We start from the raw sequence: 16030 nt of genomic DNA, 5'->3' as shown, positions 1-16030 counted from the left end.
CGTGCCCCTGGGTTCGGCCGAGACCAAACCAGAGGGAGTCAGACCTCCATTACCACCATTTGTCCACCATCCAGAGCTGAGGGGTCAGTGCTGACATGTACACATAGGGAACTACTGGACATCAAAATTGGGTCTCAAAAGAACTGTTGGTCCAGGGGGAAGCTCGCTACAGATTGATTCATTTGCCTGTCAGCATAACTATTATTGCTCGTCTCACATTCAGTTCTTATTAGTATATATCTAGTGACATATGATCTCGCTCATCTAGGGGAAATGATGAACAACATAGACTGAGGAACAAGAACAGAACCAGAAGCAAGGAGGCATCGATCGGACTATCGGGCCTCAGAGGGAGGATAAAGGAGGGTAGGGGGAGGGTGGGGGGAGGGGGAGAGTTCAACCAAAGGACCTGTATGCATGCATATAAGCCTATCCAACGGTTAAGTTCAACAGGGGATTGGGGCATGCGTGGGGAGAGGGGTGGGATGGGAATGGGGGGATGAGGACAAATATGTGACACCTTAATCAATAAAGAAATTAAAAAAAAAAAATAAATAAATAAAAAAAAAATAAAATAAGGAAGCCTGAGCTGCCCAATCTAAACATCTCCCATTCAACAAATTTCAGGTGAATTTCAGAAAGTTCTCACCTTTCTTCAAATGCTTGATCATATTTGTCTCTCTTCCCCCAATGCCCTCAGTTTATTAATATCCCTATTAATGTGTCACTCAAATGAGCATTGTGCTTGTCCATGGAAAGTCAGCCAAAAATCACCAATACCTATTCCTAGATGCCAGAGCTGTTAATCAACCTTTAAGCATTGACCAACTCTTACTAGGATTCAAGTTCCTAAATTCCTCTCATCTATGAGCAAGGGCAACTTTTTCAAAAAGTCTTATCTGGTAAAAATTCTTTGTAGAACTTTAAAGGAAAATTTATCCCACTTCAATACTATTTTTAAAATTTTAGCCTATCTTTTTTGATAGAATATTTGCATTTAGATTTTTAACCATATCTAAAAGTATTTTTTAAATTTTTCAATTATAGTTGATATTCAATATTATATTAGTTTCTGGTGTATAGCATAGTGGTCAGACATTATATAACTTAGGAAGCAATCTCCAATAAGTCTAGTACCCTACTGACACCATACAATTATCACAATACTGACTATATTACCCATGCTATATTCTACTTCCCCATGACTGTTTCATAACTGCCCATTTGTACCTCCTAATCTTTCACCTTTTTCAACCAGCCTCCCAACCTCCTCCCACCTGTTTGTTCTCTGTATCTCTGAGTCCATCTTTTTTTTTCCCATTTATTTTTTTAATTTCTTTATTGATTAAGGTATTACATATGTGTTCTTATCCCCCACCATTTGTTTTATTTTGCCTAAGATTCCACATATAAGTGAAATTGTGATGTTTGTCTTTGTCTGACTTATTTCACTTAGCATAATACCTTCTAGCTCCATCCATGTTGTCCCAAATGGTAAGATTTCATTCTTTTTGACCAAGTAATGTTGCATTGTATATATGTACCACTTTTTCTTTATCCAAGTGTTGATCAATGAACAGACTGCTTCCGTATCTTGGCTATTATGAATAATACTGCAATAAACATAGTGATGCCTATATCTTTTCAAATTTGTTTTTGGATTTCTTCAGATAAATATCCAGAAGAGGGAATGCTGGGTCACATGATAGTTCTATTTTTAATTTTTTGAGCGACTTCTATACTGTTACCCAATTTGCAATCCCAACAGTGCATGAGGATTCCCCTTTCTCCACATCCTCGCAAACATTTTGTTGTTTTGACAACAGCTATTCTGACAGATATGAGATGATTTTCATTGTGGTTTTAATTTGCATTTCTCTGATGATTAGTGATGTTGAGCATCCTTTCACACATCTATTGGCCATCTGTATGTCTGCTTTGGAAAAATGTCTCTTCAGGTCCTCTGCTCATTTTTTAATTGGATCGTCTTTTTGGTGTTAACTTATATATGAGTTCCTTATATATTTTGGATATTAACCCCTAATCGGATGTATCATTGGCAAATATCTTCTCCAAGTCAGGTTTTTTTGCTTTGCAAAAACTTTTTAGTTTGATGTAGTTCCATTATTTATATTTTCTTTTGTTTTTCTTGCCTGAGGAGACATATCCAAAAAAAATATTACTAAGAGCAATGTCAGAAGAGTTCACTGTCTGTTTTCTTCTAGGAGTTTTATGATTTTGGGTCTTCCTTTAAATCCTTAATCCATTTTGAGTTTATTCTTGTATATGGGGTGAGAAAGTGGTCTAGTTTCTTTTGCTTTTTTTTTTTTTTTTTGCATGTATCTGTCCAGCCTTCCCAACACCATTTATTGAAGAGACTGTCTTTTCCCCATTGTATATTCTTGTCTCGTCATATACCAATTGACCATATAGACGTGGGTTTATTTCTGGGCTCTCTCTTCTGTTCCATATATTCCAGTACCATGCTGCTTTGATTACTACAGCCCTGTAGTATAGTTTTATATCAAAATATCCTACTTGTTCTTTCCAAAGAGTGCTTTGGCTATTCAGGGTCTTTTGTGGTTCCATATAAATTTTAGGATTATTATAGTTCTGTGAAAAATGTTAGTGGTATTTTTATAGGGATTACATTGAATTATAGATTGTTTTGGGTAGTATGGACATGTCCGTAAAAAATTTACTGGAGAGAGAGAGAGAGACAGAGAGACAGAGAGAGACACAGAGAGAGACAGAGACATCGATTTGTTGTTCTACTCATGTATGCAATCATTGGTTGATCCTTGTATGTGCCCTGACCAGGGCTCAAACCAGCAACCTTGGCATTTCTGGGCAATGCTCTAACCAACTGAGCTACCTGACCAGGCCAGTATGGACTTTTTTTTTCTTAGTATGGACATTTTATATACTTTTTAAAATATAATTTATTGATTTTTTACAGAGAGGAAGGGAGAGGGATAGAGTGTTAGAAACATCGACAAGAGAGAAACATTGATCAGCTGCCTCCTGCACACTCCCCACGGGGTATGTGCCTGCAACCAAGGTACATGCCCTTGACTGGAATCGAACCCGGGACCCTTGAGTCTGCAGGCCAACGCTCTATCCACTGAGCCAAACCAGCTAGGGCTTAGTATGATAATTATCAGTTTAATGATAATTCTTCCTATCCATGAGCACAGTATATGCTTCCATTTGTATCTTCTTCAATTTATTTCTTCAGTTTCTTATAGTTTTCTGAGTATAGGGTCTTTTACCTTCTTGATTAAATTTATTGCTAGGTATTTTTAATTCAATTATAAATGGGATTTTCTTAACTTCTCTGACAATTCATTATTGGTGTATAAAAATGCAACCAATTTCTGAATATTAATTTTTCCTGCTACTTTACTGAATTCATTTATCAGTTCGAATAGTTTTTGGTGGAATCTTTAGGATTCTCTCTCTATATATAGTATAATGTCATCTGCAAATAATGACAGTTTAATTCTTCCTTTTCAATTTGGATGCCTTTTATTTCTTTTTCTTGACTGATAGCTGTGGCTAAGACTTCCAATACTATGTTGAATATAAAACCCTAATATGCAAATCAACCAAAGGGTGGAACAACCGGTCGCTATGACGCGCACTGACCACCAGGGGGCAGACGCTCAAAGCAGGAGCTGCCCCCTGGTGGTCAGTGCGTTCACAGCTGGCAAGCGCAGTGGCGGTGGCAGGAGCCTCTCCCGCCTCTGCTGCAGGCGGGCAGTAAGGAGCGAGGGGTCCCGGAGCGAGGGGTCCCGGACTGCGAGAGGGCACAGGCCGGGCTGAGAGGCTCCCCCTCACCCAGTGCATGAAATATCGTGTTGAATAGAAGTGGTATAAGTGAACATGCTTGTCTTGTTCCTGATCTTAAAGAAAACAAGTTCAGCTTTACACCAGTGAGTAAGATGGTAGCTGTAGGTTTGTCATTACGGCCTTTATTATGTTGAGCTATGTTCCTTCTATTACCACTCTGCTGAGAGTTATCATAAATGGGTGGATTTTACCAAATCCACTTTAATACTTCTTGCTAGATTTGGTCCACAAGTATACTTTTGGATGTTGAATATGTCAACAACTTATTTGCTCTCCCACAAATTTAGTAAGCATATTTTCTTATCCAAAATCATGATTAAAAAAATACCAAATGAACGAGGCTCAAAAGGAGAGTCTGGTTATGCCATGACACCACCTGCAGGTTCATACCAAATCAGCACTGGCCTAGACTGGTACACAGTGGGAAAAGGGCTCTCCTTGGAGCTGGTCCCACTCCACAAGCTGAAGCAGATGGCACTTCTCCATCCCCTCTGTGCTGGGTACTGAGAAAACAGGCCACCACAGTACAACTCTACAATAGAGAAGCTGATAAGAAGGAAAACAGCACATGTGCTGGGCAAAATGTAACCTCCTCTTTTGATAAATTCTCTGATGTGATACTTTAGAAGTATAGCCTGGGGAACAGATTTTCATGCAGCAACTAGTATGGTCCAGTTCTACTTCAAAATATTTATGCAGGAGAGCCAGAGTGTTACCCATGTTAGTCCAGTAGCGGTGAACCTAAAGGACCACAAACCTATGGAAACAGTGTCAGCAAGCTGTCATCCTTAAATGACTCCCAGCATCTGAGATGCACCAGGTAAGGGCCTCCTGTCAGCTTCCTGCCCACAAATCTGATGGGTGTTTTGTCCTTCAGTGATCCAGGAACTAAGGATGTAAGTTACTTTTTGTAGCACCAGCCATGTACCACTGTGCTTAGTAACCAAAATGGGAAAATCTTTCTATAAAAACACTTCACATACCCCTTTAGAAAAATAAAGCCACTCAAAAAAGCCTGTTTATATTTGAATCTCCAACAGGCCTTTTCAACTGCCATCACTCCTAAATATGGAGTCTTAAAAAATTCCCATGTTGTACTCAGCCAGATCTATATGCAGCACAAAAATACATGTGCAATATTGTGGGAGGGAGTGCTTTCAGTGCAGCCGAGTTATGTGCAAAATGGCATTCCAACAGGGCAAGCTGCCACTCACCATCACCCAGGCCCCTTCTAATGGTGCCATTTACAGAAAATACTCTAGCATCAAATAACTCCATGGGCTTAGAGTACAGAGTGTTAAGAACTTGGCACGTAAATGGTTCCCTGAGGTAATTCAAAGTTTACACCTTACAAAATTACATGCTATAGTACCATACCAGGCAGCCCTGAGACATTTACTGAGCAAAAGAAAATTTTTTCTCATAAAACCTGAGAGTCAAAATCACACAGGCCCACTGGACAGGAAACTGAGTCTAACGGCTTATTCTCCAACCAGAAAAGGCCCCTCCTCCAAGAATGGTTACAGCATGGCCCAAAAGCAGGAACCATGTGCAAAAGCACTGCCCTTTTCATTTTAAACAGTGTCCTTTCAGCATTCGGCTCCACTTTTCCAAGTGTTAAAAATCGATTATTAATATTCCATCAAACAATCAATATGAGGCTTAGTATAGGGAATTTATCTCCTTGTACAGAATAACTAATAGTGGTCTCTAGAATCTAGGTAGCCTATCAAACTGTGTTCTTGTTTGAGTTTTATTTTAACTGTTATTTTTAACTAGAGGCCCAGTGCATGAAATTCGTGCACTCGGGGGGTGGGGGCCCTCAGCCCGGATTACGAGAGTGCACAGGCCAGCCCGAGGGACGATAACGGTGCACCATCGGGGCCAGGGAGGGACATGGGAGGTTGGCCAGCTGGGGAGGGACTGTGGGAGGGCTCCAGGGCATGTCCAGCTTGTCTCGCTCAGTCCCAATCGGCTGGACCCCAGCAGCAAGCTAACCTACCAGTCAGAGCGTCTGCCCCCTGGTCTCCTGGTGGTCAGTACACGTCATAGCAACTGGTTGACAGGTCGACTGCCCCCTGGTGGTCAGTGCATATCATAGCAAGCAGTTGAGCGGCCTTAGCATATCATTAGCATATTACACTTTGATTGAATGGCCAACTGGACACTTAGCATATTAGGCTTTTATTATATAGGCTAAGAAAACTACTATTTGTGGAATGTTTACTCTATGCCATGTGCATTTATTCCTCACAATAACTGCATGGCAAAGACATTATATTTAATCCCACTTTACAAATGAGAAAATCAAGACAAGAAGTCAAGAAACACATTAAGCTAGTCAACAGCAGAGCCAGAATTTAAATTGAGGCAACCTGGTCCCATAACGCACACTCTCAACAGCCAATTAAGTCACTAAACCAAGCATGTCAAACTCAAAGGCTATCAAGGGCCAAATAAACAAGGTGTAAGTTTATGGGCTGCAAAAAAAAAAAAAAGCTTCAATTTTCACAGAAACGTAGTTTTATTTCGATAGAGACATGCTGAATACAAAGGGCTGAAATAAATGAGCAATTGTTAACATAAAATAATAGAACATTTTAATAAAAATTAACATTTTTCTTGAACATTAACTTATCAGAAAATGAATAACTGCACAAATTAATAAGCGTAACGCAAATAAACCTTCTTTTCTTGTTCTCTGAAAGCAAAATATTTCCTGTTGCGCACACCAAACAAGTCAGTACAAGACTAATGATGTGGCAATCGGCTGCTAAAATATTCCGCTAGTATTAGTGGAGAGAAATGGTGCGCCGGCGTGTAAGGCATATAAGGGAAATGAATGCAACACGATTATAATAATCAGTCATTAGCGAACATTGTAGTTCATTATTAATAATTATTTGTAACAGGATATTGTAAAAATTAAGTCACAAAATTTTTATTAAAACGTTTCTTACATACCGTTATATTGGCTGGGCCACAAAAGTATTTGTTGTGGGCCACGAGTTTGACATGCTTGCACTGTAATACTAAAAGTCAGAGATCTCAGACTAAAGAAATCTATGGGCCAAAAAAATGACCCCTTACTCTGACAGTCTTCAATTTCATGCATCCTTTCCTTACCCCTTGATTTTCCTACAAATCAGTCACACTCTCTCTACCTGTTGGTCTTCCCTTCCTCCTTACCCACAAGCACTTCAAGATGATAATCAATGGGCAGTGAAGGAGCAAGGGATCCACACAAGCTTCCACTCCCACTTCCAGGGTTTCCTGGCTTCTCTCGAAGTTGATGCACAGCTGTTAATAAAACCTGCCTGATTATGAAGTCCACAAAGCCTCAGACCATGAGCCCAACCAGCTCATGGGAGATGCCAGAGAACAGAACATATGTGTGTTTCTGTTTCCACATGATAATTATGGGGTATGGTCTGATTTCAGCTAACTCATTGCGGCCTTTTGCAACAGGATCGTACAAAGAACTCTGAATTATTTTGAGAATAATCTTTCTAGGATGTCAACTTTTCTCAGACACAGCTTTAAGATACATACACTAAGCAGGTTTAGCTGAAGACGCCACAAATGTTGGCTCCTTTTCCAAACCAAGAGCAATAGTGTGCACACATGAACACACACACACACACACACACACACACACACACACCCCTATACAGTATATTATTTTTCATTCAACCAATTTTTATTGCTCATGTACTAAGTGCTTCAATGCATATAAAAATGTATTAGTTGTAACAAATGTTCATAGCAGCATTATTTCCAAGAGTGGAAAGTGGAGACAACTAAACATCCATCAATAAATGAATGGATAAACAAATGTGGTATCTCAAAACAATGGAACATATTCAGTCATAAAAAAGAGAATCTGACATATACTGCAGAATGGATGAACCTTAAAAACATTATGCAAAGTGTAAGCCAGTCACAAAAGAACAAATAATGTAGGATTCTAGTTACATGAAATATCTAGAATAGGCAAATCCACAGAGATAGCAAGCAGATTAAAGGTGAGTGAATAGTGGGAATGGAGTCCTTTTGGGGTGATGGAAACATTCTCTGGTATTTAACTAGCAGTGGTAGTTGTACAGCTCTGTGAATATGCTAAAAACCATATTATTAATTCTGAAAGGGTGATTACATAGGTATATGAAAAACATCCGAAAACAGCCGAGTTCTTTAAGTAGCCTGACCTCCTTGTTTGTGGTTTATGGAGCCACAGATGACTAGCTAGGATGGCACCGGCTTTAGAAATAAACAAAGGGTGTCAAAAATCTTTCTCCCCTTGCCCAACTGCATCTCCTCCAGGGAGTAAGGAAGAAAAGTGGGGTTCACCTTTAGAAGTGCTGGCTTTTCAGTGTGGCAGGCTGACTGACTAAACTTTAACAAACAGGAAACCTGAGCTGGTAGGGCAGGCCCTCTGACTAAGGAAGGGGTTAAAAGTGCTTGAAAATCCTGTCTGGTTACACAGGCAGTTCCTCTCCATGGCTCCCGGCTTTGCTCACTATCAGAGAAGTCCCACCAAAGCAAGAAGCACCAGCAGAAGATTGGAGGTACATGGAGAAGAGGGAAGGAACCAGGGCACAGCCCCTTTCCTCTGCCTTGCCCCCTTCTCAGGAGCATCGACATACATCATCTCCAGTTCCAGACCCCACCCCACCCCCAAAGCCTAGCAGTGGGAAGTGGACTAGCTTCTAGCTGACCCACTAGTTTGGTTTTCTCCACCATAGGTGTGACCCATCTTTTTCTTGTCTTCCTGATTAGACCCTCACTGATACACCAATGGATGCCAAAGGAAAGATGTTTGCAAACACTAGGCACTAGCTGTTATGGGCTGAATGCTTGTGTCCCTCTCCCCCGCAGCCCCTACCAAAATTCATATGTTGAAGCCCTAACCCGCAGTGTGATGGTAATTGGAGGTGGGGCCTTTGGGAGTAGTTCAGTTTAAATTAAATCATGTGGGTGGGGCCCTGGCCGGTGGGACTCAGTGGTTACAGAGTTGGCCGGCACACCAAAAGGTAGAGGGTTCGATTCCCAGTCCAGGGCATGTATCTGGATTATAGGTTCAATCCCTGCCTTGGTTGAGCTATGTATGTGGCAGGCAGCCAATCAATGTGTCTCTCTCACATCCACGTTCCTCTCTATTTCTCCCCTGCGCCCACGTCACTCCCTCCCTTCCACTCTCTCTAAAGAGCAATGGGAAAACTATCCTGTGGTGAGGATTAAAAAAAAAATCATGAGGGTGGGGCCCCCATGATGGCATCAGGGCCTTTACAACAAGAGGAAGAAAGAACTCTCTTCATGAGCAAAAAGCAACCATGTGAGGACACAGCAAGAAGACAGCTGATGTGTTTCTCTCACATCAATGTTTCTCTCTGTCTTTCCCTCTCTCTTCCACTCTCTCTGAAAAATCAATGGAAAAATATCCTCGGGTGAGGATTTAAAAAAAAAATCTCACATTTTAATTACAAAGAACAAGTATTCAAGTGATGAGAAACGTGTTTATCAGAGACAATTTCAGATTTAAGACAGATGCCTCAAATGTTGCGTAAGCGTAACTGAGCCAAGAGCACCAGGAGGCAGCTGGAATCCTGCGCTGAGCCGAGGGTGGCTATCGCTGGCTGGCTGGGAGACAGCAGCCACAGCAAGCTGTTCAAAGGGCACTCCCCAAGTGACCACATGTCAATAGTGCCTCCCTGCTTCCTTGGAACAGACACACACAATATATGTTATAGAACCAGAAAAGGCTGAAGGACACAAGAAAGTGCACAAAATAGCTTAGAATGTCCCTGCAGGAACACCCACAGATGTGCCATCGTCAACACTAGGCCCAGCCGAGGAGCTGTAAGACTTGTATATATTCTTTCATGGAGAGGTTTATTATCCCTCAACCATAAATTTGGACAAATAGCAACCATGTGGCTGACAAAAATGCTATGAAAATATCAACAATCAATTCAACGACAATGAACAAACAAGCACATAAAACTGGGTTTCAAAAAAAATAATTGGAGCAAAACAAGACAACACAGATTGCAAGCTCTGGGCCTAAATACTTTTTGAATTATGGGGAAAATGACTAAGTTTCAATATATACATAATGAAACCAATTTTAATATGAAAATAACTTCCTGACTGCTGTGCCTACTAAGATAATGAAGCTTTCCCTGAACAAGTAAGCAAAAGAGAAATGAAGTCAGTAATTAGTAATACACACCAAGGCTCTTTCTGGTTCCGATTTGATTCAGGATTGCCACTGGGCCCTTTTCCAGCAGGTCAGCCCGGCTTGGGGACTCTACTTACACTTCCCATAGGCACAAGGGACATTCTACATAGTTAGTTCCACTCCAGGCCTGAAGCCAATCAAATGAGGTCTCCACAGCCTGGCATTGTAGTCTCCTAAGAGGCTCGTCATCAAATAAGCAAGCACACCACTTCAAGGAGGTAGGCTTCCCCCTTATGCAAGTCCCAGGACCTGAAAACACTCTGCACCACCACTGATTTCCGCAGTGCAGCTGCCTTCTCCACTGAGGCGAAGAAACTCTGGTTGCTGCTTTAGCAGTGGAGAGAAGGCACCCTGCACCAGGTGCACACAGCCCAGCAAGCAGGCATGCGCACCCCAGGAAAATGAAGCCAACTAGCTCTTTCAATCTGTCACTCTTAGTTTTTTTCTTGTAAATAATGTATATGCGGACACAAAGTCTGTCTCTTCAGAGTCAGGTGTGCAGCACTGACCACTAACACTAGTGGTTAAGTACAGAAATCAGGCTCTAGTGATGGCTGAGCCTAGTTTATTGAAGAGCAATATAAAGGCTTTCCCATCAATCATCTTACTGGCTCCACTGTTTCTATGTCCACTAGACCTAGAAAGAGCACTCCCTTTAGTATACCACAGCTCCATCCAGCAAACTGAAACCCAAAGTGCCTTTAAGGAGATAAACAGATGGTGCAGGAGAAGAACTGCATTAAAATATGATCAGTGTAACACACACAAGGGAGGAACAAGAAAATAAGTCTGAATGCAGCGCTGCTCCTAGCGACCCTGGCAACACCTTCAACAAAGCCCGTGGTCAGGCAGCAGTGGCCAGGCAGGGCTTCTCAGCAAAGGGTGGAAAAAACTCAAGCTCTTTCCTTTCTGCAGTTATCTGCAAAGCTGGTCTCTCAGGCTCTGCAAGGGTATTACTCAAAGCCCTGGAATTCTACAATATCTGATTCCATCACTGTGAACCAAGCATGCTGGCATGGACAGGAGGCAGGCCCAGATGTCGACTCATCACCTAGCACCTTACCTGACTTGCTCCCAGGTTTTGGTGGCTAAATGCAGAACCCAGAGATCCTTGTAGTGGTAAAACTGCTCTCCGTCAGGAGAAGCAAACTCCCCTCCAAAGATCCACAGCTGCCCACCACCTTGAGGCACCACCACAGCCTGTGAAAAGAAAGGTGGCAGGTCAGAGCAAAGCAGCACAGCTCTTGGCTGGCTCCACAGCTGCAGTCCAGGTTCTGCAACATCCGCCAGAATACAGCACGTGGTAGTCTTGGCCAGCACCCACACTTCTGCCTTTGAGGGAAAATTCCTGAAAAATCCCTCATCAACAAATCCTCCGAAGTCAAAATCTAATGAACTTTCAGGTACTCCTAGGTTGCAAAATGAACATCCACTTATGTTTAGACAACCCACATCCCATTAGAATGGACAATTATGTCAAAAGTTAACATATCCTATATAATAATAGACAAATATGCAAATTGACCATACCTCCGACACACCCACAAGCCACGCCCACAAGCCACGCCCACCATCCAATCAGAGCGAGCATGCAAATTAACCCAAACCAAGATGGCTACAGCCACAGAGAGCAAGGTTTCCTAGGTAACAGAGGAAGCCAAGCTTTCTGCCTGCCCTGGCCAGGCCTAAGCCTCCACTCAAGCTACAAAGTTTCAGTTATAGAAGGTAAACAAATTCAAACAAATGGCGGCAGAATGGAGCTTGAGAGAGCAGGCCAGGGTTGCCAGCGGCAACAGGGGAAGCAAAGCTTTCTGCACACCCTGGCTGGGCCCACCCGCTTAAGGCAACAAAGTTTCAATTATAACCCCAACACAAATGGCTGCCGGCCCGCTGAAGGAGCCCCAGGCTTGGCTCTGCTCCAGGCTACAAAGTTTCAATTGTAGAAGGAAAATAAATTCCAGATACCAGGGCCTCCGCTTGGGTTGCCAGGGGGCGTGGCCGGCCTGCAAACCACCACAGGCCCCTTGCTCAGGCCGCCCCACACCCCAAGGGAACCCCCACCTGATCTGGGATGTCCTTCAGGGCAAACCAGCTGGCCCCCATCCCTGTACCAGGCCTCTATCCTATCTAATAAAAGAGTAATATGCAGATTGATCATCACTGCAACACACAATATCTCTGCCCCCATGTGGTAAAGATCCTGCCCCCATGTGGACACAAGATGGCCACCACAAGATGGCCAGCAGGAGAGGGCAGTTGGGAGGCACCCGGCCTGCAAGGGAGGGCAGCTGAGAGGGACCAAGCCTGCAAGGGAGGGCAGTTGGAGGTGATCAACCCTGCAGGAGAGGGCAGTTAGGGGTGACCAGGCTGGCAGAAGAGGGAAGTTGGGGGCAAACAGGCTGGCAGCAGAGTGGTTAGGGAGTGATCAGGCTGGCAGGCAGAAGCGGTTAGGGGCAATCAGGAAGGCAGGCAGGCAAGCAGTTGGGAGCCAGCAGTCCTGGATTGTGAGAGGGATGTCCGACTGCCCGTTTAGGCCCGATCCCACATCCCTTGAGGGGTCCCAGATTGGAGAGGGTACAGGCTGGGCTGAGGGACAACCCCCTCAGTGCACGAATTTCGTGCACTGGGCCTCTAGTATATATATATATATACATATATATATCTATATATATGGCTAATATGCAAAGTGTCCCCTCAGGAGTTCGACTGGGAGTTCAATCGCTCGCTATGATGTGCGCTGACCACCAGGGACGGTGCAGAACAAAGGGAGGCCCCGGCTGGCAGCCAGCAGCCTGGGAAGGGAGGCCCTAGCTGGAAGCAGAAGGCCCCAATCGGCTTGATCTCCGGCCAGGCCTAGGGACCCTACCCATGCACGAATTTCATGCACCGGGCCTCCAGTCAGTTATAACACAAATTGACAGAGTATTTTCATTTTATTAAATACCTTTAATAAAGCTATTTACCTGCCCTCATTAATCCCTTTCCTAGAGATTAAGCATTGTACACCTAAAACCACACTCGTGAATAAAACATGTTTAATATGTAATGTTTTTGTAACATTATTAACATTTACTTTTTAAAGATTTAAGCATAACAGGAAGGCACACAGAAGCAGTGAGGACAATAGCCTTTGGGCTGCAGGTGCAGGTAGCTCTCACACAGGAGAGGACAGAGCAGCACACAGCCAAGAACTTTCAAGACCCACAGATGCATATTTCAAAGTACTAGTTGGCTTAGCAGAATATCAAAGTTTACATAGAACAAAAATGGTCTACAAGCCAAACAGTCTATAAACTAATGTGCCGATCTAAGGGGAAAAACAGCGGAGAACAGGGACTCCAGGAACTCACATCCCATGAGCAGAATGACACCTCACATTCCCAAGGTTACTCACTAATTTAAAAAAATGACAACAGCCAACACAATAGCCGTCCAGTGTGAATGAATCAAAATTATACATTTTTTTTGTCATATCGGCAAAAAATATTTTTGTGTGTGCTGCAGAATTTTAATAATTAATTTATGTGTGTCATGAGTTGAAAAAGATTGAAAGTCACTGGGTAGAACCAAGATGGCAGCATAGGTAAACACCTGAACTTGCTGCCTCACACAACCACTTCAAAACTACAACGAAAAGACAAAACGGACATCATCCAGAACCACAGGAAGGCTGGCTGAGTGGAAATTCTACAACTAGAAGGAAAGAGAAAAGCACACTGAGACTCAGAGGAGCTGCGGATGTAAAGTGCAGAGGTACGGAGGTGCGCGTGCAGAGAGGGCTGAGTACGCAGTTGACTTTCTTAATCGGGAGGGAGACACAAGCTCCCGACTGCTCTGAACTCCAGTTCCGGGCGAGACTCTGGGGACCCAGACTCATACTGAGAGAAACTGGACTGTCTGGCATCGGGCAGAACTTGAGGGCGGCTTTCTCTCAGAGGTGCTTGCAGCGATTACCAAGGGACACTGAGACCCAGGGGCCTCTTAGGGCAGGGCTGACGGGAAGCCATGGCTGTCTGCTTTGACCTGAGACTCCGCCCCATCCAAGCTGTGTGCAGAGGCTTTTGCATATGAATGGCCTGGTCCTTTGAAATCTAAACTTACCTAACAAACTGCAGCTGAGTCAGAGAGACCCAGAACATCCAAAAGAAGGCCCAAGGCCCCACAGCAGTTTGCATTGCTTCACAGCTGGGCCTCATCTGGGCACCTCCAAACCCCAAACAAAGAAGAGGAATCTGCAGATCTCTCCGTAGCTCCTGCTGGGTGGCTTCAGGCAGAGGCTAAATTAGCACCTCCTAGGAGATCCAAGAGCCAGTGTACCTAGGGGTCAGAGTAGGACCATCCAGATTACAACTCCTCAGATCTATAAGGGACACACTCAGGGGCAGACTCAGTGAGCACCAAAGCCCCACTGAAGCAAGTCTTGCCTCATAAGGGTGTCACCAGCACAGAAGTTCTCCCAGCGTAGACACAGCTGATCCGCACAGCCAATTGGCCTGGAGGTCAATTCCTCCCAGTGACACCAACAACAATCAAGGCTTAACTACAATAAGACTGTGCACACAGCCCACAAAGGGGTGCACCAAGGGTGTCCACCTCAGGTAACTGGGGAGGCTTAGCTACTGGGCCCTACAGGACACCTAGTACACAAAGCCACTCTATCAACACAGGGAAGCAGCCAAAATGCGGAGACAAAGAAACAGGTCACAAATGAAAGAAATGGAGGAAAGCAAACGACTGGATATAGAGTTCAAAACCACGCTTATAAGGTTTTTCAAGAATTTTCTAGAAACCGCTGATAAATTTAGCGAGACCCTCGAGGATATGAAAAAGGAGCAACTAGAAATTAAGCATACACTGACTGAAATAAAAATAATATACAGAGATCCAACAGCAGACTAGAGGATCGCAAGAATCAAGACAAAGATTTGAAATACAAAAAAGCAAAAAACACCCAACCGGAAAAGAAAAAATAATCCAAAAATATGAAGATAGTGTAAGGAGCTCTGGGACTACTTCAAGCGTACCAATATCCGAATTATGGGGGTGCCAGAATTAGAGAGAGAGCAAGATATTGAAAACCTATTTGAAGAAATAATGACAGAAAACTTCCCCCACCTGGTGAAAGAAATAGACTTACAAGTCCAGGAAGCGCACAGAACCCCAAACAAAAGGAATCCAAACAGGACCACACCAAGACACATCATAATTAAAATGCCAAGAGCAAAAGACAAAGAGAGAATATTAAAAGCAGCAAGAGAAAAACAGTTAATTACCTACAAGGGAGTATCCATATGATTGTCAGCTGATTTCTCAACAGAAACTATGGAGGCCAGAAGGGAGTGGCAAGAAATATTCAAAGTGATGAATAGCAAGAACCTACAACCAAGATTACTCTACCCAGCAAAGCTATCATTCAGAATTGAAGGTCATAAAGACCTTCACAGATAAGAAAAAGCTAAAGGAGTTCATCACCGCCAAAGCAGTATTATATGAAATGCTGAAAGGTATTCTTTAAGAAGAGGAAGAAGAAAAAGGTAAAGATAACAATTATGAACAACAAATACATATCTATCAACAAGTGAATCTAAAAATCAAGTGAATAAAAAATCTGATGAACAGAATAAACTGGTGAATATAATAGAATCAGGGGCATAGAAAGGGAGTGGACTGACCATCCTCGGGGGGAACGGGGTGTGGGGGTTGCAGGAAGAGACTGGACAAAATTCACACACCTATGGATGAGGACAGTGGGAGGTGGAGGGGTAAGGGCATGGGGTGGGGTGGGAACCGGGTGGAGGGGAGCTATGGGGGGAAAAAAGAGGAACAACTGTAATAATCTGAATAAAGATTTATTTTTAAAAATCATAATAAAAAATAAAACCACTGGATAAGGGAATGTATTTCAGATAAGAGTAGATCCTATTTCATGTGAAATGA

General features: G+C 43.2%; 1 protein-coding gene across 3 annotated transcripts in view; it reads right to left on the bottom strand.

The window, feature by feature from the left end:
• The window catches only part of KLHDC4 (kelch domain containing 4), a 55908-nt gene that overhangs the window by 23590 nt on the left and 16288 nt on the right, over positions 1–16030 (bottom strand). For 2 of the 3 annotated variants that reach the window (XM_008139740.3, XM_054710591.1), the window contains exon 5: positions 11157–11293. The exons of the other annotated variant lie outside the window; for it this stretch is intronic. In XM_008139740.3, the coding sequence (XP_008137962.2) occupies positions 11157–11293 (137 nt within the window). The remainder of the gene's footprint in view (positions 1–11156; positions 11294–16030) is intronic. 3 annotated transcript variants of the gene reach the window in all.

The sequence above is a fragment of the Eptesicus fuscus genome, chromosome 21, assembly GCF_027574615.1.
Source record: "Eptesicus fuscus isolate TK198812 chromosome 21, DD_ASM_mEF_20220401, whole genome shotgun sequence".
NCBI lineage: Eukaryota > Metazoa > Chordata > Mammalia > Chiroptera > Vespertilionidae > Eptesicus > Eptesicus fuscus.
Note: the sequence above shows the minus strand (reverse complement) of the source record. Positions and strands in the feature narration are given on the sequence as shown.